The sequence below is a fragment of the Podarcis erhardii genome, assembly GCF_964252035.2.
Source record: "Podarcis erhardii genome assembly, chromosome: 10".
In the NCBI taxonomy this organism is placed as follows: Eukaryota; Metazoa; Chordata; class Lepidosauria; order Squamata; family Lacertidae; genus Podarcis; species Podarcis erhardii.
Genome location: NC_138500.1, coordinates 73,074,664 through 73,100,917, shown reverse-complemented (window position 1 = coordinate 73,100,917; position 26,254 = coordinate 73,074,664). Strand labels below are relative to the sequence as shown.

The following is a 26,254-nucleotide window of genomic DNA, read 5'->3' as shown; positions in this document are numbered from 1 at the left end:
GTCTTCTATTTGACACTGACAAGGGCTGTTTGATGCTTTTATTTTTCTCCATGTGCCATTCCTGGATTAACAGGTTGAGATCACAGGTGGTGCAAATGGATTAATGAAAGAAGCAGAGAGAAAACTTTAATTTAGCATTAGTGTTGGAACGAAAGCTATTTCCCCACTTAGAAACATGCCTCAGAAAAAGTGCCTAAGGGGCCATTATGGATTTATAACGAGGATTATGTTTATTTTCTTTTTGAATGATAGAACTCCATATTCTCAGAACATTGAAGCCCTTCTCCATCCAATATTGCCCTCTGTACATTCTATGAACGTGTCGACGGGGAAGGGGGCTGTTTGTGCTGGCCCACCACCCCTGTTCCAACTGGCTCCACCTTCAGATCTTTGTGGGTTCAGGAGATTTGAAGAGGGGACCTACATGTGTTCAGTTCCTCCATGCAATCAGGAATCTCACTTGAAAGTGCAAAGGTTCCTCCTCCAGAGCTTCGACCCAATGCACTGTGATCTAGAACAGTGAAGCAAGGTCATTGTGGATGCATCCAGCGCATGCAGCCACTATTAATGACCCATCCCTTTGCCCCCTCCATGCATTCCTGTAATGTGTGGAGGCAACTTCTGAAGAGCATAATCTGTGAGCCTAATTGACACTGCATTCCTGTAGAAGTGCATTCAGAGGCAAATTCCCTTGAGTTCAGTGGGAGTTACGCCCAGGTGAGCGTGTATATGATCACTAAATGTAAGCTCAGAGGAGCATCTCTATGAATAGTCCTTGCTTCTCATGCTTGCTGAGTTTTCTTTGGTATACACTTTTATTAAATGTGAGAACTTTGTGTTGAAATACTGTGTAAGCATGGGTTTCCTTTGCATTTTCATTAACATGCTTTAGGTAGGAATAGAAAAGACCTTCCTCCAGTTGAATCTAGAAAGAGCTTCAGTAAAACCATTTATTTGAAAGATAGATAGAAAACAAGTAGTTACACCCCCCCACCTACAAATCCCAAGCTGAACTCATACCCCTGGGACATCCCATTTTTTCCTGTGAGAGCACGATGGGCCTTCTGGTAACCGTGAACTTGCACGATTTCGCACCAAGTTTTTCGGGGTTGTGACCTTCCACAGCATCCCAGCATCTGGGGTGCCATGAAAACATAGCTCCGAAAAGTGCATCGTTTGGGCTCTGTGATCTCGCACAGGTCACATGACTCACGTGGGAACACAGATGGGAAGATGCACGTCCCAGTTTGGGTATTCAACATGTTGGAGGGTATGTGAACTGCTTTTTAACAGGTAAGGTCCTGTTTTTGCCAGTAGATGAATTCTCTCTTCTTCTTTTTTAAGACTAAATGCCGCTTTCTGCGTTATATCTCTATTCTGAATATAAACAAATGGAAAAGAGAGGAGGATTTCTAGTTACCAACTATGTATGCTATTTATTACTGTTGTATTTAATACTGTACCCCCCCCCCCCCAAGAATACTGTATAAAATTTCTCCCTTCGCCTTCGAAAGATGGGCTTTGATGGAAAGCTATTAATTACTGTAGAACATTGACAGTTAGGCTGAGTAGGCTATTGGGTTGTTACTATTATTGGAAAATTCTATCTCAGCTATTCTGCATCAAATCAAGTTGAAGGATGGCCTATATTCCATCAGCTAAGATGTGATTTTCCTTCCACAGGCTGTACTCAGGCAAGAAACTTGAATAGATGACAGCCTTAAGCGAGTGGTCTGTGCAGTGTGTTTTCTAGATGCTTGTTATTAAATATTTTCAGATTTGCATATCAAGGAAAAGACCCCTACTCATCTGATGAGCAGAGATTAAATCCTGCTGCTTTGGATGCAGGATCTTGTTCCTTGTTGGGAGCAGCATTGCACAGCCAATGCAGAATTAAACCCTGGCCTCTTGCCCGTCAGTGATTGTCAGCAGATGGATGAGCGGGTGAGGTTTGGGGAAAACGGGCCTAACTGGACCCCCGTCTACAAAAGGTGAAGGAAAAGTGAAAGAAGACCCAGCCGTTTGCTCCAGTCCTCTGTCCTGCACAGAGGCTTGGGGAAAATGGCCGTGTCTTCAGGGCTTTTGCAGGAAGGCAGAAGCACATAGTGTCCTTTTCCCTTTTCTCCCTTCAGTCCCCCAAGATATATAGAGGAACTCAGGGTAGGAAGGGAGGCAACGGCTAGAAAGGCCCAAACATGGGGGCCTCTGCTCTTTCATTTTGATTCTCAATTCAGTATTTAGCAGTCCGTCTTCTAGTAAATTTGATTGTGGAGACAAGGGGGTGGGGGGAGGGAAATGCTTGCTTTGTGACTGCATTCAGGATTTCTTCCTCAGCTGTATTCATATTAGGCAAATTACCTGCTATTGACACCTGCTGTCTGCACTTGATGCAGCTAAACTCGCACAGAGGAAAATTTAATTATAAGTGTGGACAATTCCAAGCCATAAAAATGCCATTCTAGTATTTCCGGATAAACAGCCTTTTCTTTTCTGTTGCATAAAAGAAAATGTACATTATGTTCAGAGTATGAAAGTATAAGATTTTTTGCTTTTAGTGTACATTTTGCACATCAAATGGATTTTCAGGTGAATAAACCCCTATTTTAAAGAAGTGGCTGTAGAAGAGAACAATTAATTGGAATATCTTGGGAACATTATGGATCAGGGCCATCACTTGAGTTGTATAAGAAAAGCGTAGACAAAAGAACATAGGAAGGACATCTCCAGATAGGAAGCAATTATTTAAATTTTAAAAAAAGTTTAGTGATTCTGATCTCATTCACTATGAGGATTGTATGACCTAGACATTTAAATACAAGCTTGGAAAGCTAACACACCTGGCTACATATTCTTGGTTTATCCCTGCTAAAATTAATATGGAAAGCTTTGGTAGTAAAAATGAATGCCTCACATCTCATTAAATCATATTCCTGTTGTTTTCGCCCCTTTTGCTTAAGATTGAATTTCGATTAATTGGATTTGGATTTGCATAAATGTTTATTATTTTTGAGACTTGTACGTTATAAAATCAGCCTGTATTTGTCATTGTAGTAGATGGGATAGGAACTTCCAAGATGAAAAGATCTGGTAAATGGGCCCTGCTGGTAAATTAAGATTTTCTGTGGACTTTCCTTCCTCCTTTTAACTTTAGAAAACATTTAATTGCCATCAGAGGCTTGTGGCTGCAGGACTCACAGTAATGAGGGTAGGAAGCTGAAAGGAGAAGGCAGATATTGATACCAGTAGAACATATTGGAGACAAAGATTAAGAGGGGAGAGGGGAGTTGAAACCACCACTTTACATCTTTAAAAAGCTACCTTTAGTTTTCTTTCTCTTTTACTTGCAAATACACTAAATATTTCCTGATTTTCATTTCTGTTACCCTTCCCTTAAATACTTTCACTTAACAATCAAGGCTAAAGTTCTGAGCCCAGCAAAAGGGTGTACAGTATAGCAATGGATAATTGACATTCTTTTCTTTTTTCTTTTTTTTGGGGCATGAGCAAATTTTTATTCTGAATGTGTGGCCCAGAGGGGGGGAAAAATGAGAACCACTGGTCTCCACCAACTGGCAAAGGCTCTCCAGGATTTCATATTTTTAAAAAATAATATTTATTACTTTTAAAGCTTACAAAAAAGAAAAGGAAGAAAGAAGACAAAAGAAAAAAAAAGAACAAAAAAGAGAAAAAAAATACAATACATAAACAATACGAAACACAACCTTAACACATTAAACTAACACAGTAAACTAAACCAGGATAATTGACATTCATTTTTGGAATGTAGTTGAGTGGTTCAATGAAATGCATGTCTGAAAGCAGCTCAGGATGTAAATGATGAGCACACAAAGTGAGTGCCTTACTGACTTGTTGTGCTGTACTAGCTTGTCGCCATGTTCCTGTAATGTTCAAAGTCACTGTGTTTCCTTTGGCAAGAGCGAACAATGCCACTGACCATTTCCCAAATGCCTCCCTGAGTTTTAGCAGGGTCAGCCAGATTCACCTTTCAAATGCAAAAATATACAGTACAGACTAGTTTTTCTTGAAATATAAGATAAGCTTCAAAGTCTTTATGCAAGGGAGACCTCTGCTCTGCTGTTAGTTTTCCCAGTAGACTGCTTTGAATGTGGCAGTAAAAAAAGGGCATACTCTTGATTGGCACCCTAATATGATTTAATTTGATCCATGTAAAAAAATCAAATTAAGCAATGAGCCTTGCTTTTTCCTTAGGGAAAACACAAACTATCTGACACATCCTCAGCTCTTCCACTAGGTGGCAATAATTAGATTCAGAACAAAATAGCATTTCAAATGTCAAAAGTAGTGACTTTTTTTGCCGGTATACAATATTGTTAATAGCTATTAAGAGTGAAAGATGCAAACTTTTTTGGCAGCTAGAATTATTACAAAATAATGTTAATTGGTTTCATAATAATAATAATAATAATAATAATAATGTTAATTGATTAGGTAGTAAAAATCCTTGTTCATTCACCAATATGTTTAGAGAAATATGAATATTCTTGTCCAAAGTAATTTTTCAGGCTGATTCATATGTCTAGGAATTCACCCACTAACAGTACCTCAGTTTCATCAGGATTAAGTTTCAGTTTCAATAAAGTACATTATTTGTGGATGAAAGCAATTTATGGAGTTTGTCACCACTTGTTTTAATTGAAAATGAAGGAAAAAGCAGTTATGTGAGTCATGGTGCCCAGTGGCCATTCTGGGACATTATAAAAGTATAGAAGGAGAGAAAAGCATGGTAATTCACTGGTGAAATTCAGTTGTGATTATCTAGCATTCAGCATTTTTTTTAAAAAAAAAGAATAATGTCTCTTGTATTAATGAACTTATTCAACTCCTCTTTTTGTATTTTCCTAGGTCCGTGTATTTACATTTTCTGTTGGTCAACATAATTATGACAAGGGACCCATACAATGGATGGCCTGCAAAAACAAAGGTATTGTGCACTTATTTCTCTTTATTGGAGCAAAATAGCACTGACACCGAATCAAATGAATGCCCTAAAATCACTTGTTGAAATGAAGCATTTTCAGTAGGCAATGAAATATCAGAACAGTAGGTGTTCCTGACTGATTTTGTGGAAACAGCATTCTAGAGTGCTGGTGTCACCCAGTGAGAAGCCTGTTTTATGTTTTGTATTTCAGGCTACTATTATGAAATTCCTTCTATTGGTGCCATAAGAATAAACACACAGGTACGTTTGCAAGAATTTATAGAACAGCAATCATATTTGAAAGCCTTGCATGAGAACCAGTCACCACAATACCTCACAGGGCTGTTTTTGGACATATTTTCTTGGGTGAGGCCTCTCAGCAAAACATTTTCACTTTGCTTTATTTTGCACAAGATTGATTCCAAATCAATCTGTAATAATTTCTGTGACAGAATATCCACTGAGCAACTCTCAGTGCCTTTATATAGATGAGGAATGGGAAACCTGTGGTGCTCCAGATGTTGTTCAGCTCTAGCTTCCATCAGCATCAGCCAGCATGACCAGTGGTTAGTGATGATGGGAGTTGTAGTCCAACAACATCTGGAGGGCCACATGCTGCTCATCCCTGGTATAGATGTTAAACCATATTAAGGGGCAGAATAGAACCCTGCGTAGGGCTGAAAAAGAGATCCGAAATGCCACTCTGTGGTTACAGTTCTGCATGTCGGAGAAAAACCACTGCATTACCATACCTTAAATTCAGAGACACTCCAGAAGGGCACTGTGAGAGAGGCCTCAAAAGCTGCTGAAAGATCAGAGTGAATCAGCAGGGCCACACTTCCTCATCTCTCTCCCAGTAGAGGTTATGAACCAGAGAATTTAGTGCTTTCTCAGTCCCAAAATGGCCCTGGCTTTGCATGAATGTTGAAGTCCCCCAGGATGGGTGCTAGGGGACAGTCCAGCACAGCACTTGAGACCACCTCTGTCAACTCAGGCACAGAACTTTGTCCTACGTCCAGGAACAGCCCTTCACACCCACTGCACAGGCTTACTGGTGTGAGAGATGGTTTTGACACATAAGAATTCTCCTTCTTACGCTGGTATTTCCAGCTTGGGTGATCTAGCCCCCTATTCATCCACAAAGGTCTCTCTGATTCACTATAAATGATGGATCTGGAGTGCACTAAAGGCACCACCAGGTGGGAGGGAAGCTGACATGGTCACCCGGGTTGTGATGACTGAAGGATGGATGGCCCAGAAAAGGTCACAGCTGTCAAATGTACAGTGGTACCTCGTGTTACATACTGCTCCCCCCCCCCTTACAAATGCTGCAGGTTACACGCTCCACTGACCTGGAAGTAGATGCCCCTTGTTGCGACCTTTGCCCTGGGATGTGAACGGAAGTTGCACTCTGGTGGCACGGCATCAGCGGGAGGTGCCATTAGTGAAAGCTCACCTCGTTACGAGCAGTTTCTTGTTATGAACCGACCTCTGGAATGGATTAAGTTCGTAACACGAGGTACCACTGTATGTGGCCTTTTCTCCTTACCTGTCTCAACCATCCCACACTGGTGGTAACCTTCAACTCAAGACTACAAATTAGGATGCCCCCAATCCACCCCCCAAAATACAATCTCCCAAACCTGGGTGGCCCAACTTTTCATACCAATTGGGCTGCAAGAGTACTTCAACACAGAATCCGTGCACCACACACTGCCTTGTCATGTGGGGGTGACAGAGATGGGCAAAAATTTGGCACCCCTCCCCAAAGCCCTCACGCTGCCTTCCAAAACGCTAAACAAGACACTTGGCTAAAAGTCAGATAGCTGTTTATTTCCTTCTGATGGGAGGGTATTCCACAGAGTGGGTGCAACTACCGAGAAGGCCTTCTGTGTGGTTCCCTGTAACTTCGCTTCTTGCTGTGAGGGAACCGCCAGAAGGCCCTTGGAGCTGGACCTCAGCATCCGGGCTGAACGATGGGGGTGGAGACACTCCTTCTGGTATGCAGGTCCAAAGTCATGTTAGGTCCAACACTTTGAATTGTGTTCAGGAACATACTGGGAGCGACTAGTAGTCACTTCCATGACTCTTTACCAGGCTCACATCCCAGTCTTCCACACATCACTTTGATCTCGTTCTCCCACAGAGGGAAAGCCCCATCTCAGACAATACTCTGCGCATCTTTCAGCTCCATTTCCCCATTTCTCACCCAGGCAACTGTCCCTAGGTTTATGGCACAACAGAGGTTACTTTTTAGAAGGCTTTGCATCTGAGCTTTGCTCGTGGACTTAAAGGGGGGAAAAAACATTTCTCAGTCAACTGACTCAATGTTTGTTTTGACAGGAGTACTTGGATGTTTTGGGGAGACCAATGGTTCTGGCTGGGAAGCAAGCCAAGCAAGTCCAGTGGACTAATGTTTACTTGGATGCCCTGGTATGATGCACGCTGCCATGACGCAGCAAAAGAAAGCATACTTTGAATATGAAATCTTTATAATTAAAATTATTTGTTTGCATGTCAGTCTTGCAGTGGGGGGAAAAAGTGGCCTATTCAATTTGTTTGATGCAAGTGGGAAAGACTGGATGGGCTCAGGATTCAGGACCATTTCAGTGGAGAGCAAACCAGATTGCAAGAGAGTTAAATTCACCAAGGAGAAATGCAAAGCATTATAGACTGGAAAAGGAGTCAAATGCAGAAGCACAATGAGGGAAGGAAGGAGTGCTGGATATTGGCAAGATTGCACCAGCATTTCCAAGAATGACGAGGGAATTGTGTCTGCGATTCTGGGCCACCAAAGGTCACAACAGTTATCAGCAGGAGCATTGTTTCCACTTCATGCTTCTCTATTAATTGCTGTTAAAAGCAGTGCTGTGTTCACTTCTGGGAAGAAGGTTTGACAACTTGGAAATGCTTCAGAGGAGAGCAAATGGATGGCTAAAAGATCTGAAATGCACATCTTTCAAAACAGAACCTGAAGAAAGTAGGAAGCTTAGCCTTGAGAAAATAAGAATCTGTGGGTATTTAACCCTGAATATCTTCCATTACTAGGAAGTGGGTGGCAAAATGGTACGAACAATGTAGGCAAATAATCATAGGTGTTAAAAAGCTGATTTAGATTTAGGAAGATTTCAACTATGAAGTTCACCTAGCGTTGGAGTTTGTGCAACTCTTTCCCTGAAGGAATGACATATATTTTAGTTTTAGTCTTGGGACTGGATATATACTAGATAGGGGGCAGGGAATCATTTGCTGTCAGGGTCATTCACAGTCCCATAGACCATCTGTCAGAGGTTGCATGCTGGTGGGGGGCAAGGACGTGGGCCTTTTTCTTCCCCTTGTGCCCCACTGCATCAAATTCAGCCAAGGGTTGCATTTGGCCCTGGAACCACAGGTTGCCCACCCCTGTACTACCCTTCCCCTCCAACCCTGATTCCCTGCATGAAAGTCACTCATTGTGTACATAGAAGCTGTCGGAGGGGGGAGAACTCTTGCTCCGGTCCTGTTTGATGGTTTCCCACAGACATCTGGTTGGCTACTGTAATTGCAGGATGCTGGACTAGATGGGTCATTGGACTGATCCAGCAGGCTCTTCTTGCGCACTTCAAGCACAAGCATCTGTAGTAAGGGAGCCTTTGAGCCTCTAGTTACACACATGAACTGCAATCCTGATAATGAAGGCCACCTTGCTTGATGCACAGATGTCAGGAGGGATGTGCAAAACATCAAGGGTCTGGCGACTAGACATGCCCCTTCTCATTGCCCCCATGTTGTTCAACATGGAAGCAAATGAACGACTGAATGGGCCTCGTGTGTGTTTATTGTTTGTGTTTTCAGATGGAAACAGACACACCTGCATGCATATGCAGGTGCACACACCCTTGTTTGTACCAGACATTCAGAATAAAGTGGTCTTGAGCTGGTAAATAATCCCTGCAGAGTGCATATTCTTCAGCACTTGATTGCCATAATGAAATTAGCCCCATTTTTATCACATGCCTGAATCACACTGGGGCCATTTTTGTTTTCTTTAACCCTGCTCAAGAGATCACAACCCCAACAGCTTTCTGGCTTTTTAGTTTATCACTGGAAATGTGCAAAAGATGCATGCAGGAAACGGCAAAAGGCTAAGCATTGCCATCAAAAGCTTTTCCACTTAAAATAAATAGTGCCAATAGTGCCAACAGGTTTCAGTTGTTACTGTGGTTTATATTCTGAAAACCTTGCTCTTATTCTTGGCCACTTGACCAGCTAAAGTTCCATTCTGGTAGGAAATAAGATGCAGTATCTCTTGGGGGGGGGGTTATTTTAAAAAAATGTAATCAGCCTATTATGAGTTCTCTGTGTCAAAGTGGAGCAGTTTTTTGTATCATTATAGTTACAATGCTCAGGAGTTCATTGACACTCTTTCTTGGTTGCTGATGAGGTACTTACTGGAAATGTCATGGAGAAAGTTCATATCTTCCTGCACATCCTGTTCTTAAATGTCAGCACTAAAGTAAGAACATGCAAGGAGAAGAGGAAAGTTCTGAACTGGGCCAGTGAATCCAAAACAATACCATTGTGTAACCATTGCTCCACTTCATATTTAAACAAATTCCCCAAATTATGTCTCCCACCCCTCAGCAATAAAAAGCAAATAAATTATATGAATATGCTATGACACAAAACAGTTATGGGATCCTATTCCTTATGGTCTAATCCTAAGCAATCTGCTTCAGTTGTACCCATGCCTAGAGAGTTTTGTGCAGCAACAAATATTATATAACACCAGTATACTCCCCTTGCCATTAAACTATGACAGTCTCCTTTCTTCTGCATTGCATAGTGGCAGATAATCCTGGGCTACTGTGATTGGCCTTAGAATCACATTGAAGATGTTCCCATCCAGGGTATACTTCATTGTGCTTTTTAGCATCTCTGCTAATGTCGGGTGGCCCAAATAATGATGCTTTGATGGCTTCTGTCCTTTTCCTATGTTCCATGTTCATGGGCAAGGTATTCCTAGACAGTAGAAGAAAATATGGCGGTCTCTGCACATACTTGTGAGACACTCACAGCTGGTTTTGTAGCTGTTTAATGCTAAAGGTTTCATATCTATATTTATCAATGAGAAGGTGTGTTGTGCAGGGGATTAGAACTCAGAAGCATAGGACCAATGCTTTTTGAAAAAAGCTTCAACATACATGGTTTAAACCGCAGGTGCATATATTTTCTTTATGAAATTTGATTTTAAAAATCGTTGTGCTTTTTATCCAAATGTGTTTTCGCTATTCATTAAATTTAAATGAATATGTGCTTGAATAGATATTTCTGTGTTCCGACACAAAATATGGACAAGATCTCCTTGTGATCATTTTCTAGGAACTTGGCTTGGTCATTTCTGGAACCCTGCCTGTCTTCAACTTGACAAAAGACCAAAACGAGAAGCAGGTAGGCGGAGATGGAACCCCAGGAACATGTAAAATTGTCATCCCAACAAGGCAAACCATCTGAACAACTTGACTTTAAACTACTTCAGTGCACCTGATTTCCCTTTAAAACAAAAGTACTTTGATGGACTTGGAATAGCTTGCAAGTTATGGTGACAAACTTTGACTTACAAGCCGCCTTTAGAAATTGAAACTTGCGATGTTTTGTGTTGTGTCCAGACCAAAAATAACAATGTCACATTTTATTACCAAATGTCCAACTTGCGGGGGGGGGGGGAATTCAGGTCAAGCTGCTCTTTTATTCCATAGTGGTTTTTGCCATTGTAACAGTGTGACGGTATCATAAAGAAAATGTTAATGGAAATGAAAAATGGCATTGGAAAGAATGCTGCTAGAACTTGCTTCTTGGCAAAAGGAAGATCAGAGATGTTTACAAAAACTCTGGAATGATGAAATGATATCCTAATGTACAATAAATAAAAAGTTTCAGGAATCAAGAGTGAACAGCCAGTCTTGTAGGGTAATTATAAGTGTGTTTTCAACAGTGTATGTTTGTTCCACTTGATTAGGCTGATCAAAATTTCCAAAATTTGGAAACTAGATGCCAATAAAAACATTCTAATAGATATCAAGACAGGGTTCATCTGGCCAGCCAAGCCACCAGAATGTACCCCTGTGAGTTTCCTATGGCAACAATGCCAGCGCAGAGGGGACGTGTGCAGAGCATCAGCAAAGCAAGTGTCTGACATGCTGTAAGTCAGGTTCCTACATTGTTTCTACAACCCTTGATTCAGGGGTACATTGGGGCCACTGTTTTGATGAGGAGGTGTACAAATATCCCATTTCCAGATTCTCATGGAAGTTAGGATTTCTTGGACTACATCTGTACTAAATTTTCAGCTCTATAGTTCATGTGCAGGCATTCCACAAATGTTGATACCTGAGCGGCTGCATGGTTGTGTTTGAGCTTCTGTAATCATACAGCCACTACATTGCTGTTAAATTCTTTGTTAATTAGCAACACTAGAGGTCCACAATGAAAAAAGAACAAAACTGCTGAAAGGAATGTAGAAAAAGAGAAGGGCAGGTTTCCTGACTGTTCAGCCATCTGAGAACTAACGTTTTAAAAAATCTTTTCCCAGAACCAGTTGATACTTGGAGTAATGGGAGTTGATGTGTCGCTAGAAGAAATAAAAAAACTGACGCCACGGTTTACAGTAAGTGGCTTTTCCCACATCGACTATTTTTTAACTTTTGTTCAAGCTTGAGTACTGTTCAAGCCTCTCTTCCAGTCTATCTAATATCCTTCTGGCTGGAAGTCAAAAGATTGTTCGCCCTGCTTTCACCCTGTCATTTCCCCTTTTTTCTCCTCTACTCTGGTGGTGTTTTAGAGTGATTATTGCTTTCCCAGAAAGCTAATATGCAGGGCCTTCCATGAATTGTCTAGTCTGCCCCAATAAAGCCTGCACTGCAAGCATTATTTCATTGCACGCTATGTATACAAACAGGGTTTTTTATTATGACTTGAATAAAAAAGGTAGTTTTGTTTGTGTTTGAGTTAACACAGTTTCCATATTGTCATTTTTACTGAAGAAAGGTTATTCAGGCTCTTTTGATGCCACAACAGTGGGCAGCACATTATAGTCATGCTTCTTTCTCCCCAGCTTTGTCCAAATGGATACTATTTCGCAATTGACCCCAATGGTTATGTGTTGCTTCATCCGAATCTTCAGCCAAAGGTATGTAAATCTTCTTAACTTCAGTTTGTTCAAAGAGGATGGGAGAAATAAATTAGACCACAAACATCTTTTATATATGAAGACAGAAGTTGTCCTTAGTCATGTCAGATCTGGTTCATGCCCACAAGACCATAGTAAGAGGCCTGTTTCATCAGGCCATCTAATTCAGCATTGAGTTTTCAGAGTGGCCAACCAAACGTCTGTGGGAAGCTGCAAGCAGGACCTGAGGACAACTGTGTCCTCCCACCTTGTGATTCCCAGCAACCAGCATTCAGAAGCATGCCATATCCTCTTTTAAAGCCAGCCAAGTACACACATTTTTATATGCCTTAAGCAACGTGATCCATTAGCTAAGACATTATTTTCTCCTCTTGGATGTTCACAGAGAACCTCTCTCTGTGGAACAGCTTAGTACATGTGAATTCCTTTCAACAGAAAATTAGTAATGCCATAAATTCTTCCTCAGAAGATACTTTGTCCACCAATTCAGCCTTCCTCTGTAATTTATAGTCACAGGGAGACCATGAGACGCCACCATGAGCATGGCAGTACTTTTCTGTGACTTTATCTTTATACACTGGGATATGTTTGCTCCAAAACCTTCTGCAGTATGTAGAGGTTTCTCCGCAAGGATAGAAAAAATGGACAGGAAATGGCAACGATCCTGCCCTTCCTCCCGAAGGAGTCCAGTACTGACCATCACCATATATATATATATATATATATATATATATATATATATATATGGTGATGCAGTACTGGACTCCTTCGGGAGGAAGGGCAGGATATAAATTGAATAAATAATATTAATATTACTAAATAGTCACAGCAATCCATTTGAGTATTAAGCTGAAGATTAAGTGGAGGACCACCATGTTTCCCCCCAACCTAATGCCATAGCAGAGAGGTCTGTATGGGTTGAAAGTGATTCAACAAATGTGTTGCTATGGCATCAGGCCCACTAAGGCAGGCTAAAAAGCAAAAAGAGATAAGGCCTCCAAATGGAACTGTGGGGAGGGAATAATGGAAATCTACCAAAATAGTAACATACACAGCATGTTTCAGTGAAGGTTTTCAGGTACACAAGAATACAGTTTTCCTAGTAAGGCAATGCATCTCAATTTGATATGCTTTCCTTGATATACTTTCTTCACATGGGTGGAGGGGCATACGCTCCTCTCTTACCACAAAGTAAGATCTCTTATAAGCACTTCAGGTGTGTATGGGGTCTAGGCATGAACATGCTGATTCACACACTCTTTCCCATGCCGGAGGGGGGGGAGGTTGCTTCTCTACCACACAAACAAGATCTATGAGCTGAGGTACTTGTATGAATCAAGCCCACAGATACAAAAGAAAGTGCACACTTGTACAAACAACTCTTCTTCAGGGAAAGTGTGAACATGAGTTAAGAGATCCCTGGTCACCTTCAGCCTAGATTGTCCACATGGGAACGTAAGAAGAAGCCTGCTGGACCAGGCTTCATTCCTTTTATAAGTTTGTTTCCCCTATTTGTTTCCCTGTGGGTTTTCTTTCCGTGTGGGTTTTTCCTTCCTTGTGTACTACCACTTTCCTGAAATATCCACAGTCCCTTCTACCCTAATCTCTTTCTGTCTCTGTGAGAGAATGAAGGGTTATAGGCTGAACCAAAGTCTTCAGTGACTGATGGATGGGGAATCTTTGGTTTAATCTTTATTGGACACAAACTCCCATCAACTTCTGCCAGAATGGCCAGTGATCAAGAATTATGGGAGTTGTAGTTCAACAGCATGTGGAGAGTACTATGTTGATTATCCCTTTCATAGGAAAGGGGACCACCATAGAGCTGTGCTAACACAGGAAAGTGCTCTTGGGCCTACTGGAGCATGCTTCTGCATGGAGAACAGCCCACATTGGGGAGGTACATCTTACCACTTTAGTGTCTATGTCAGACAAGTGGGAAGGTAGTTTTGAAAAATCTAGTTATTTATTAACATAACTCTTGAAAATCCCAGATATGTGATGGGTCAGGGAGAACCCCATACTAGTATTAGGTGATGTGATGGAAGTTACCAATTTCCTTGGAAAGGCTCACTGTGCTCCAGTCAGATTACAGTTTCTGAGCATTTATTGCAGCCGAATTTTCTAAAAATCAAGGTTATTCTGAAAACAAGCTGTGGCTGTTTCAGAACGTTCTTTTAGAATGTTTGTTTTGGTGCCCAAGTTATATTATCTCTCTCTTTTATTATTTTTCACAGAACATTTAAACTCAATATTAAATGTGGCTCTTGGTGTTTGTCTTTAATGGGGTGCATGGTGTTCAGACTGATGTAAGAACTTCTTTCTAAAGCAAAGGTACACTATAAATAAAGTTTCCAATCATATGCTGGTTGTTCTCTTTAGCCTACCTTTTTAATTGTAGTCAGTAACTCAAGTCCTCTAACATACTAACTTGCAGCATCTTTGTATTCTCTTCTAGAAATCTTATCATAGATGCAACCAAACACAAAACTCTATTAGAAAAGGGAGGGTATTCTTATGAGTACCTTCTGAATTCTTACCATTCTGAAAACCTCTTACTGGAAATTGTTGCAAAATGACAATCTTGTGATTTATAGTCTCTTATATAGTAATCCTTCCCAACTCAACAAACAGCAATTTCCTTTGTGCCTGGTTACATCTCTGATGGGTGTACTGAAAAAAGACTCCGCAGATTTTTGAAGATATCATGAGAATAAAACGCCAACATTAAAACATGCTCTATTAAAATCAGTGCAGCTAATGCACATGAAATGGCACAAAATTCATTCGTTCGTTCATTTTATTTATATGCTGATTTTACACACACACACACACACACACACACGTGATCAAAGCGGCTTACAACAAACAGGATGCATTTCAAACAAATGGTACAAAAACAATTTCATAATAACATAGCAAGACAAAAATATAATAATATACAAAAATACTGTAAATGTAGTGACATTACTTAAACAACATGCAGCATCCAGCAGCAAAAATAACATGGGAGCTTCACAGTTCCACCTTAGCCCTAGAACAGGCTTCCTCAACCTTGGCCCTCCAGATGTTTTTGGCCTACAACTCCCCTGATCCATAGCTAGCAGGACCAGTGGTCAGGGATGATAGGAATTGTAGTCTCAAAACATCTGGAGGGCCGAGGTTGAGGAAGCCTGTCCTAGAAACACCCCTCCCATGAGGCTGCTCCATATGCTTAACTTGTTTGTGGATAAAGTGATGGCTCCAATATCCATGATGACCTATTTTTGTGTACAAATTGATCCAACTCATTACATAGCAGCATTGTGAATTGTGAATGGAGAACTGTCTCCCCCAGAAGTTATTCTGCTATAATAATAATAATAATAATAATTAATAATGATTTATTATTTCTACCCCGCCCATCTGGCTGGGTTTCCCCAGCCACTCTGGGCGGCTTTCAACAGAACATTAAAAACAGAATAAAACTTCAAACATTAAAAACTTCCCTAAACAGGGCTGCTTTGAGATGTTTTCTAAAAGTCGGATAGTTGTTTATTTCCTTGACATCTGATGGGAGGGCATTCCACAGGGTGGGCACCACTACCAAGAAGGCCCTCTGCCTGGTTCCCTGTAACCTCACTTCTCACAGTGAGGGAACCGCCAGAAGGCCCTCGGAGCTGGACCTCAATGTCTGGGCACCCCAACAATGGGGGTGGAGATGCTCCTTCAGGTATACTTGACTGAGGCCATTTAGGGCTTTAAAGGTCAGCACCAACACTTGGAATTATGCTCGGAAATGTACTGGGAGCCAATGTAAGTCTGTCAGTTTGAAATGGTGAATGAGATTCTGTGTATACATTGTTGGCATTTATCAGACCAGTGTCCAAAGTGAGCTCTTTTATAGGTGCACACACAGAATTGTTTTATAAAGGTAATCCATTACTTTCAGTGAAACTTTTGCTCATTACTATCCCCATTGAGCAAGGGATACAAGGATGGAAACCTTATTCTGTGCCTGTAGTGCTCCTACCTGGATTGGGTCGGGGCTGTTCTTTAAAAATATTCTAATTTAATTATTTTGTTTTCTCTCTACCACATACGTATAGGGGTGTGGGTGGGTGTGTAACGCTTATCCTAGGTATTCTAATGCAATTATTTTATTTTCCCCTGTCCCACATGCCTAAAGTAGTGGATGATGTGGGGAATTCACGAGCTGTTGTCTGGATTTGAGCAATTCTTTCCTCCTCTTAGCTTACAAATGGTACATCCATAAATCAAAGTCAGCAGCTGTCCAATAATTTTTTTAACTAGGACTGTGTGATTTGTACTCTATAGTTCATTGTTTGGAGGTAAGAAAGGTGTGTAGGATTGAGTAGAACATAAGCTTTCAATTAGAAGACAAGAAGCTTTCAATTAGTTACACTTGAAACAGACAGAAACCCTATTTATGCATTATTCATATGCAAGATGTTGCTGTGTTTACTTGAAGCAGGACTTGCCTCCTTCCTCAATAACGTTGAAAGAGACCCCCCCCCATGCATAAATTCCTGCTTATGAGTAGGGGCTGCACACGAATGATCACATGGAGTCCCTACATGTGAGTAGGAGCATGTGCCTTGGGGCTTCTCTTCAGACAACTGCTGGCAATGTAGTAGGCAGGGCTAACAGCACAGCCCTGATCCAAGTAAACATGATAATGCTATAAACACGAGTAACACGTGATTGGGGCTAAAGAATGCTGTCTGTTCAGATGCGCAGGCAGAGCTCTCACTTAAGTTGATCCATCTTTTTAGGTTTGCCCACCATTGCTGACAACGGCCATGTAATTCTGAAACAATCTATTCTGCAGTTGTGTACACTCTATGGGATTTAGTTAACCAAGGTTGTGCGTTAGAAGGCTTCTGCTCTGTCAAGAGTCCGTGAAAGTGTAGTACACCTCGAGATTACAATAATAAACCACAAATGACTGTCATAATGTTGTGAAAATATGAATCAATGCTGTTTTGTTACTTTAGCACATTGGTGCGGGCATACCCAAAATTAGAAAAAGGAGACCCTATGTCCAGGTAACTATGGATAGAGGTGATTCTTAGAGTGTTTAAAGATGCATAGAGCTGAAGCTGAGATTAGAGAGCTTCTATTTAGCTTCCTGGGAAAACCTAACTAGGCTGTTTACTTGATCAAACAGCTTCTAAAGCATGAAGCTTGCAAACATAGTGTGGATGCTTGTGGAAGATGTTGCTTTAAGTAATTACGTGTTGCTGTTAACAGAATTGAATATATGCTTTTGCCACAATTTTCAATCTCCCCCCCAACCCCGCCAAGAAGTTTAGAATCTGGAGAGGGAGGCTGCTTATTCTGGATTTATTTTACTGTAAACCTGAAGCCCTTACATTATATTTGATAGGCTTTTGAGCCATATTAAGGATTTGTGGTTTCCCACATGCAGGTCAAAACCTGGTGCTTCTTGTTTCATTTGCAGCTGTGCGTCTGTGAATGCTGTACAGAGCACAGCAAAACTGTTAGTTGCACACACCCAAAAACATCAGTATTTTGAATTCACAGTGTGTTCAGATTATCTCTACCACTCCCCCAGAATCAACACACTTTAGTGATTTCATTTTTATGTTGCTGCATCATTTTATATCTCCTTCTGTCGTTCATACAGTATTTACCTTATTAACTAAAATAACACCCCTTACCTTGTAATAGCCATGCTGAAAATCAATATGCATTCTTCTTTTTTCTTTTTTTAGTGGCTTTTTCTTGCATGGCTTTTTCACTTTACTTCCTCAGTCATGTTTTATGACTGCAGCTGATAAGATGTGTAGAAATGCAAACCATATAGGATTGCTATCTAAATGCATCCTAGCAAAATGGGAAAGGAACAGTTATCGGAGTCTAAAGTTTGGCTTAAAAAAAAAAACCAGCACTTTTTAAAGGGGGCAGTTAAGACGGATGGCTAAGAGTTGAGAGGCTGCAATTCTGTTCAGTGTTACCTCAGAATAAATGCCTGTAAATTCATAAGTGTTTACTTCTTTGTAAATAATACCTAGATCCTGTTCAAGCACATAAGCACATTTATTTTTCCCGATTTCTGATTTCCCCATCCCCTTATTCTGATAACCATTAAAACTCACAACATCTATAAAACTTAAAGCAAATCAAGGATGTATTGATGTAAGTCAATAATGGAAGACACAGACTAATTGTTCCTCAAAACTATTGACAAATGGTGGATATAATCAAGAGGCCGTAGGAAAGGAGGCATTATTTACTGTATGTAGAGCCCAAGGACACAATCCATTAGGAGGTTCTCCTTTGCAAGCCACATTGAAACAAATGGAACTTGAACATGGTACTCTTCAAAGGGAAGTCATTGTTGTTTCATCCATTATCCCCTCTGATTAATTATTATTATTCATTTCTATAGTGCTTAAATCCAATAATATGCCCTTGCCCTAAAACTGAAGGTTATAAAGGTCCCTGATTCAGGTTTATTTAGTTATTTCAGAATTAAAACGATATTAAGTATCTAAAAAGATTAAATGCATGAGGCTTGCAAAAGAGAGCTTCCCAGTGGAGTGTGATCTAAGCATTTTATTAGGGATCCATTTGCTTTATCTGTAAACATTCATTTCATATTTGTATTATTCAGAGATAGCCTTAACTTTTAGATTCCGTAACTGTGACTAAACCATGCTATCATTTTTTAGTGTGTTTTTTTAAAAGGTTGATTCTTGTGTTATGGATTATTTATCACATTGTTTTCTTTTGTGTCCTTGCTTTGTTTACTGGAACGGGATATGGACTGCAATGCTGCTTTTGCCACGGCAATGCCTTCATGCATGCTGCCTGGGTTTGATCCTTCTAATGTCATTCCATTGCATGTAAGAAATTTATTATTTAAATTTGATTTGCTTTACATTTGAGAACTAGACTTTGTGAAGGTTAAGTTCTTGTCTTCTTTTAACTGTGTTTGTTATTCATTTTTAATTTTATCATTATTTTCTCTCAATGATTTATTTCACTAAAGTTGATTTATTTGTCTAGATGAATAAGAGCTTAGCAGTTGTAAAATGCATATAATTGTACCAGCAATGATCTGCATTTGTTTCAATTGGTGTTTTCATATCCAAGACAGGATTTCCTCTGCTGTTTCTCTAATTGAAGCAAGTTTCTAAAAAGAACAGCAAAAAAGAACACACTGTCTATTTAGTACCTTGTTAATATGATCCAGATGAACATAATGAGCCAACGTTCTTATTTCTATCTATAAGCAATTTCTCGGTGATTGACTAGTAGAACTGTTGACAGATTCTGGACTGTTGCATCCCTTCCTTGCACATGGTTCTGCTAAAATCACTGGAACTATTGGCAACTCAAACTCCTTTCTGACATTTTGCTAATACATTGTAATCAGTGTGCGACTCAGTGTGTGAGCCGAGATTGGGGGTGCACCAGTCTGAAACCAGCATCACACATCTCACTCCTAACATCTCTGCCTTGAGTGTGGACACCTGAAGAGGGAAAATCTAACCACAAATGCTTATATATGATCTCAAATCCTACACTTGAAAGTCTATATGTACGTAGACTTTCCCTCTTCAGATGTCATGGACACGACTGCTCTCATCATATCTTTGAATTTCTCCTGGAATCAGTGAAGTATGAGAACAGACAAGTATGGGAACATAGAGTTTATCTTCTGGCATTTAGGAAAATACATACATATTCACCTCAACAAAGACCAGGGCATAATTTCTTCCGTTAGATGGTGGCTGCTTTAAATCTCTCCCATGTGGCAGCCATTACCAATGTTCCCTTCCCCGGGTGACTACTCCGTGGCTCTCTATATTGTGCTTTTTGTCAAAGGAATGTACATAATGTTTTCCCTGAAATGTCAGTGCTGAAAGAGTGAGTTGACATGGGTCTTGTCTGCCTTTTTGCAGGAGTGGTAAAGAGAGAATTGCCTAGGCCTAGCAGGTCTGAGCACTGTAAGACTTTAAGGCAAGTTAGGTAGGAATGTGCCCCTATCTACAACCATGGCAATCCATCCTCATAGAAGGTAGGCTGTGAATGAATTTCCCAAGTCTGCCTTGAAGAACCTGTGGCCCTTCAGATAGTCATGAGCTGCAGCTCTCCCCTTCCCCAAGGATTGCCCATGCTGGCTAGCACTGATGGGAGTTGAAGTCCCACAGCCTGGGGAAGGTCACAGGTTCTCTGCCCTTGCTATCAGGAGTGGTATTATACTACTTGGTGGTAGCGAGGACCTGGTTGTACCAGCAAGGAGGACTAAACTTTCTGAAGGTATTTTCAAAATTATCTGTCAGGATTGGATCCCTTTTCAACAACAAGGACTTCCCTCCTTCCCTTATTTTTCCTTTATCTGAATTTAATCCTTTCTCCTTTGATTCCTATCTTTGCCCATCAACCTCTGCCATTAATTTCAAAAACAAGTGCTTTTAACTCCTTTGAAAAACAAGTCTGTTGTACCTAACTCTTCTCTAGCTATAAAAAGTCATTGACTTTTCTTCCTGCCTTCCTTCTTTGTGTCCTTCTGTTGATGCCGTGTCTGCCTTCTCAATTGCAGTTTCTACACGTATATTTTGTGAAATAATTTAGATCGAGGAAAAAGCCTCAGTACATTACCAAGCTCAACATTCTGGGGTAAACTAATTATCTCTTGTCCAATTATCAATGAGATTATATATATATATGTGTGTGTGTGTGTGTGTTTAAATGGAAAGACTACATATTTTATAGCTGTACTGATTATAAACTGGAGAGGTAAGTAATTCCACCTTTATGAATCCCATGAGTTTCAAGATAGAATTTGAAGCAATTCAACCAATTTAATCCTGAATGCAACATGGCAAGAAATATGTTTATTATATGCTGGTTTGACACTTCTTCTTCAGAATCCTAAATCTCAGGAGCCAGTGACGCTGGATTTTCTGGATGCAGAGCTGGAAAATGATATTAAAGTTGAGGTAAATGATATTGATGAATCACTGGGTGTATCTACACATAGGAAAAAACGCTACAAATAAGTCAGAAATTAAATCATTATGTAAAAATTGTATAGAATTCTTTTGCTCTCTGGTGCCATCTGGTGTTGCACGTTTATAACAAATTCAAAACATTGTTTTAGACTAATGTAGCTGAGTCCAGTGTCTTCATTGTTAGGTAAGCTGTTTTCTGGGACAAATAAAGCTCTACCCCACACACGGTGTTTAAAGTGGCTTACAACTAGTTTTAAAACAGCAACAACAATCAATAAAATATGTAAGAAAAGGGAGTTCTCATAAAAGCAAACCAGCAGCTAAATGAGCACACACGTAATCGTAAGCAGCTCTGCACACATAAGGAGCTTTTTATCTGATGCCTATTTTTCAAGCAATATCAGTGAGAGGTAGGCCTGCTAGGGGAGGGCATCACATGACCCTGAGTACCACAACCAAACAGCCCCTTCTCAAAGATCCTTAAGGTGCAGAGAACCCTGCTTGCAGTGCAGAGTCAGAAATCAGATCCTGGGATTCTATTAAGCAAGCTCTGAATATTTTACACCTAGGGGTAATTTTACTCAGCCCACTTCTGGCTGCTCTGAACTACAATGGGTTTTGGGAATAAATTTTTATAAGCTCTGCTTCCAAGAATCTTGCTAAAATAGATGTTGGGGATTTGATCCATGCATTGTTGGGGTGCGGCCAGCATGGCAATTAATGGGGCGGCCAGTGATTCCATCCTTGACAAGTACCCCACTTTCTTTGAAGCCACTCCAGGCTCTGCCTTCGTCTCAGGGCACCCCGATTCCGTGTGGAGCAGTGGGTGGACGAGGGCAAGCAGAGATTGGGTGAATGGTGGGGGGGAGAGAGATGAAGGAGACCAGAGGGTGGGCAGGCGGGATGGTGTGGGGTGTGTGTCCCCCTTTGCCTTCCCAAAACATTGGAGGGCATGTGATTTCATTGAAATGAATAAGCTGTGCTGTTTAATGTAGCCTCAAGCATGGCATTTAGGCAAATCTTGTTTAAAGTTTATGATTTCTTACATGGTGCAGGAAATGATCATGGACCCTGTTCAAAATTAGTGAAATACAATGGACTTGCTTCTTTATTTTTGTAATTCTCCTGATTTTAGATTCGGAAAAAAATGATAGATGGAGAAAGCGGAGATAGGACATTTAGAACGCTGGTCAAGTCTCAAGATGAGGTAAGTTATCATAGAATTAAGGAATTGTAGAGTTGAAAGGGACCACGAGGATCATCTAGTCCAAGCCCCTGCAAGTGCATGTTAGGAATTGTCTGAAACAAAAAGATTCCAATTGCTTATTAGCATCATGCATTTGATACATGATGGTGATTATGTTCATGGTCTTCAAATCTGAAGCTGTAGTGGGAGAGAAGCTATGGTGGCATTTGCACATAGATCAACATCTCACCTCAAATTAAGGGAGAGCTCTTCTTTGACTGTATTCACAGATGCCACAATCTGTGTAAGAGGATTTAAAAAAAAAAAAAATCCTAGCTCAATGGGGTTGTTCCATGACAGATCACCACACCTTTACAACATCTCTGCTACTGACTCTCAGACTTTGGGATTGTTGCAATATATGCAAGAAAAAATTAATCCGTTTGAGTCATGCAACTCAAATTGGGTCCTATAAGTCCATTTTTGAAAGCTTCATGAATTTCATAGTAGATCCGCTCCTGACCTCTGGGTGGGGGCCATCGGGCCTGGGCGCTAAATGCAAATTCCTAGGCCTCTCTGTTTGGCTCTTTGAAGAAAACAGGGAACACTTCTTCACTGGTCCACTCCATGAAACGTTTTGTCTGACTGCAATCTATCCTTGAACTGTGGTAATGCCTCCTTCTTTCTTGGAAGGAGGGTGCCGAGGTGGGTGGGTGTGCATAGAAACCTCTGACTTTTGACTGCTCCAGGGACTTTTGACCTTTGCGCACTCTACTGGCAGTCAGCCCTCAGAAGGTGGCCCACAAAGGGATGTGACTGTCGGGCTGCTCTTCAGCTCTGCTTTGAGAAGGACAGAGACAACATGTTGCCACAACTTGCCAAGAACCCTAAAATGGTAGTTATGCATTTGGAAGCAGACCACATATACATTTTTTTCCTTTAAACTTAGATCACATCAAACCATGTCATTTTCAGATGCCACATATCCACAGAACTTTCCTCAGAATGTTTACATGTGCTCTAGCTATAAAAACAGGTGCTCTATAAAAGTTTTTTCTGCTCTCTCCAAAACTCCTAAAAATCAAAATCTTGTTAATGTTTATGTTTAAATTGTACGTAGATAGAAGCAAGACACCTGTTGCGGCACATTTGAACATTATTAGTAACTCTGCAGTGCAGCAGCTGTACAGTTTTTATCACAGGCATTCCTATAAATCTGTGTCTCTCAGTATAACATTGTAATATGCTACAGCTGGCAAGGAGTTACACTTTAAATGATGAAAACTGAATAAACCTGCTCCTTTGGGATGTATTAACTCTGATTAAATCTCTACAGCCTGCCCAGGGACCTTCTAAAATTTTCCATCATGTGGCCTCTCCTTCATTCATTCTGTAATTACGTGAAATGAAAATTTCAGATTAATCTTGCCCTCCAGTAACACATTTATATTTGTGCTTCTATTGATGCATGCTGGCTGTCCTGTTCAGTGAGGCTATGTTTTCCATTACCATAGCCTGGAGTGAAGAAATCCATAGGCCTGGTTGCCAGTAGCAGCTTTCAAATTGGTCATTTTACTCATGCACAATTCTATATAGCTGCCCAGAATGGCTGGGGAAACCTAGCCAGATGGGCAGGGTAGAAATAAATTATTATTATTATTATTATTATTATTATTATTATTATTATTATTATTTACAAATGGTGCTGCAAAATAAATAAATAGAATCAGACCAGGAAATGGTGTGAGAGAGCTGGACCTTGTGGCTCACAAGAAGACCCTCCCCAGCGCCCGAAGAGGACGTCATTGAGGACAGAGGAGGAGACCTGGGCTTCGTTCACGCTGCTCAGCCTCCCTGCCTAACAGCTGATGCATGTAGAGCAGCAGTTAGCACAGCACTCCTTTTCTCTGTGGGACCATCTCAGGCACAGAGTTTCACACATAAATAATGTGAGAGTTTCTCATATTGCTAGGCATGTTTCTTATCTATCAACTGCACAGTCTTAAGGTTTTATATGATAACAATTTTAAGGTTGTGTTACTGTTGTCATTTTGTTTTAACATGTAGGGGAAATCTAAATTGCCAGAAAGGAATTAAAAAAAGAAAATAATTTTGGACAACATTAGGCTGAATTTACATGGCACCCAGTTTGACGCTTCCCTTAATTGTTAGACATGTAAAGTAATATGAAGTTTTTAAGTGTAATACATTGCAATGAGGATTTGTTCTTGAATCTAGTAGGTTTTTTAAAAAAAACTATTTTTGTAGCTTTCTTGAGATCATGGAGAAAATGATGGTCTTCCTCAATATTTTGCAGCGCTACATTGACAGAGGAAACAGAACATACACATGGACAGCTGTAAATGGTACTGATTACAGGTAATAAAATTTCTGGTTCTGTTGAAAAGCAAAAATATCCTTATATCCTTAACCTGGCAAATTTTGTCATACAGGCAGCCCTCTGTTTATGTGGGGGTTACATTCTGAGGCACCACACATCTCAGTGAAATTGTGCATACAGTGGTGCCTCGCAAGACAAAATTAATCCATTCTGTGAGGCTCTTTGTATAGCGGTTTTTTCTTCTTGCGAAGCAAGCCCATTGACAGCTTAGCGGATTAGCACTATTAGCGGTTTAGCGGCTTTTAGCGGATCAGCTGATAAGCGGGTTATCAGTGGATCAGCTGATAAGCGGCTTAGCGGCTTAGGAAAAGGGGGGAAAAGGGGGGGAACCCGCAGGAACTCGCAAGACATTTCGTCTTGCGAAGCAAGCCCATAGGGAAATTCGTTTTGCGAAGTGCCTCCAAAACGGAAAACCCTTTCGTCTAGCGGGTTTTCCGTCTTGCGAGGCGTTCGTCTTGCGGGGCACCACTGTAATTGAAAGCCAATGAAAAATCCACAAACACCCTGTCCCCCCCCCCTGCCCTGCCCCTGCCCCACCCTTTTAGTGATGCTTCAGTGATGTCTTTATGGCGTTTTTCAACCTAGGATGCAGTATCTAAATGGCCACATTCTCCTGCCTGTTTTGTCATCAGAGGTTAGGCAGATTATCACCAGAATCATAGAGGGACTTGAACCCAGGTTGTGGAATGAGACATTCTCTTGCTGCCTACTTTTTGTGGCTGTTCCTGGCTTAGCAAAGGCGGAGCTCCCTTTTTATCTTCCCTTATTTCCACATGGCTTTGCTCTGGCCTGCGTTCTTCTCGTTCAAAATTCCAGCTTAACTAAGACCGTTTCTAAAATTAATTTTGGAAATGGAGCATGCTCAGTTGGCTTCAGCTTTCAGTTCCTTCAGTTCATCTTCATTTCTCTCTCTCTGGTGTTTAATTGATGAGCGCAAGAGCTCCTACACACTGGTAAACATCCCACCAAAAGAACCTTGTTGCAGTCATGTATGATTACCCCAAAACTGCCTTTTCCCCAGTGGTGTTTTTTTAACGCATGTGCACAAAATGGTTATATAGAGGGAGGAAAAAGGCATTAATGAGCTGAAATGAAAACAACAATACAATTGAAGATTTATAATAAATCTCAGAAACAAAAAGACAACATAATTTCCACAGGGCCTCTTCCACCTTACAAAGTTAAACCTTCCCCCTTCCCCATTAAGTTCTTCTAATGTAATCGTAATAATAATAATAATAATAATAATAATAATAATAATAATAATATGCTTTGAATGACTGGTACATGGGAAAGAGACCAATAATCCTATACTGTTTATCAGTACAGTGGTGCCCCGCAAGACGAATGCTTCGCAAGACGAAAAACCCACTAGACGAAAGGGTTTTCCGTTTTTCGAGGCACTTCGCAAGACGAATTTCCTATGGGCTTGCTTTGCAAGATGAAAACGTCTTGCGAGTCTTGCGATTTTTTTCGCTCCCCCCCCTTTTTCTAAGCCGCTAATAGCCGCTTTGCCGCTTTGCTGCTAATAGCCGCTAATAGCCGCTAAGCC

The 26,254-nt window shown here is 40.7% G+C and overlaps 1 protein-coding gene across 5 annotated transcripts in view; it reads left to right on the top strand.

The window, feature by feature from the left end:
- Positions 1-26,254, top strand: part of CACNA2D1 (calcium voltage-gated channel auxiliary subunit alpha2delta 1) — a 390,752-nt gene that overhangs the window by 317,465 nt on the left and 47,033 nt on the right. For 2 of the 5 annotated variants that reach the window (XM_081879074.1, XM_081879075.1), the window contains exons 13-22: positions 4,885-4,963; positions 5,172-5,221; positions 7,304-7,393; positions 10,322-10,390; positions 11,532-11,606; positions 12,054-12,128; positions 17,126-17,176; positions 21,032-21,103; positions 22,251-22,322; positions 24,619-24,680. In XM_081879074.1, coding sequence (XP_081735200.1) covers positions 4,885-4,963; positions 5,172-5,221; positions 7,304-7,393; positions 10,322-10,390; positions 11,532-11,606; positions 12,054-12,128; positions 17,126-17,176; positions 21,032-21,103; positions 22,251-22,322; positions 24,619-24,680 — 695 coding nt within the window. Of the gene's footprint in view, positions 1-4,884; positions 4,964-5,171; positions 5,222-7,303; positions 7,394-10,321; positions 10,391-11,531; positions 11,607-12,053; positions 12,129-14,365; positions 14,495-17,125; positions 17,177-21,031; positions 21,104-22,250; positions 22,323-24,618; positions 24,681-26,254 lie in introns of those variants that run through there. The other 3 variants (XM_081879076.1, XM_081879077.1, XM_081879078.1) reach the window with 2 other exon arrangements.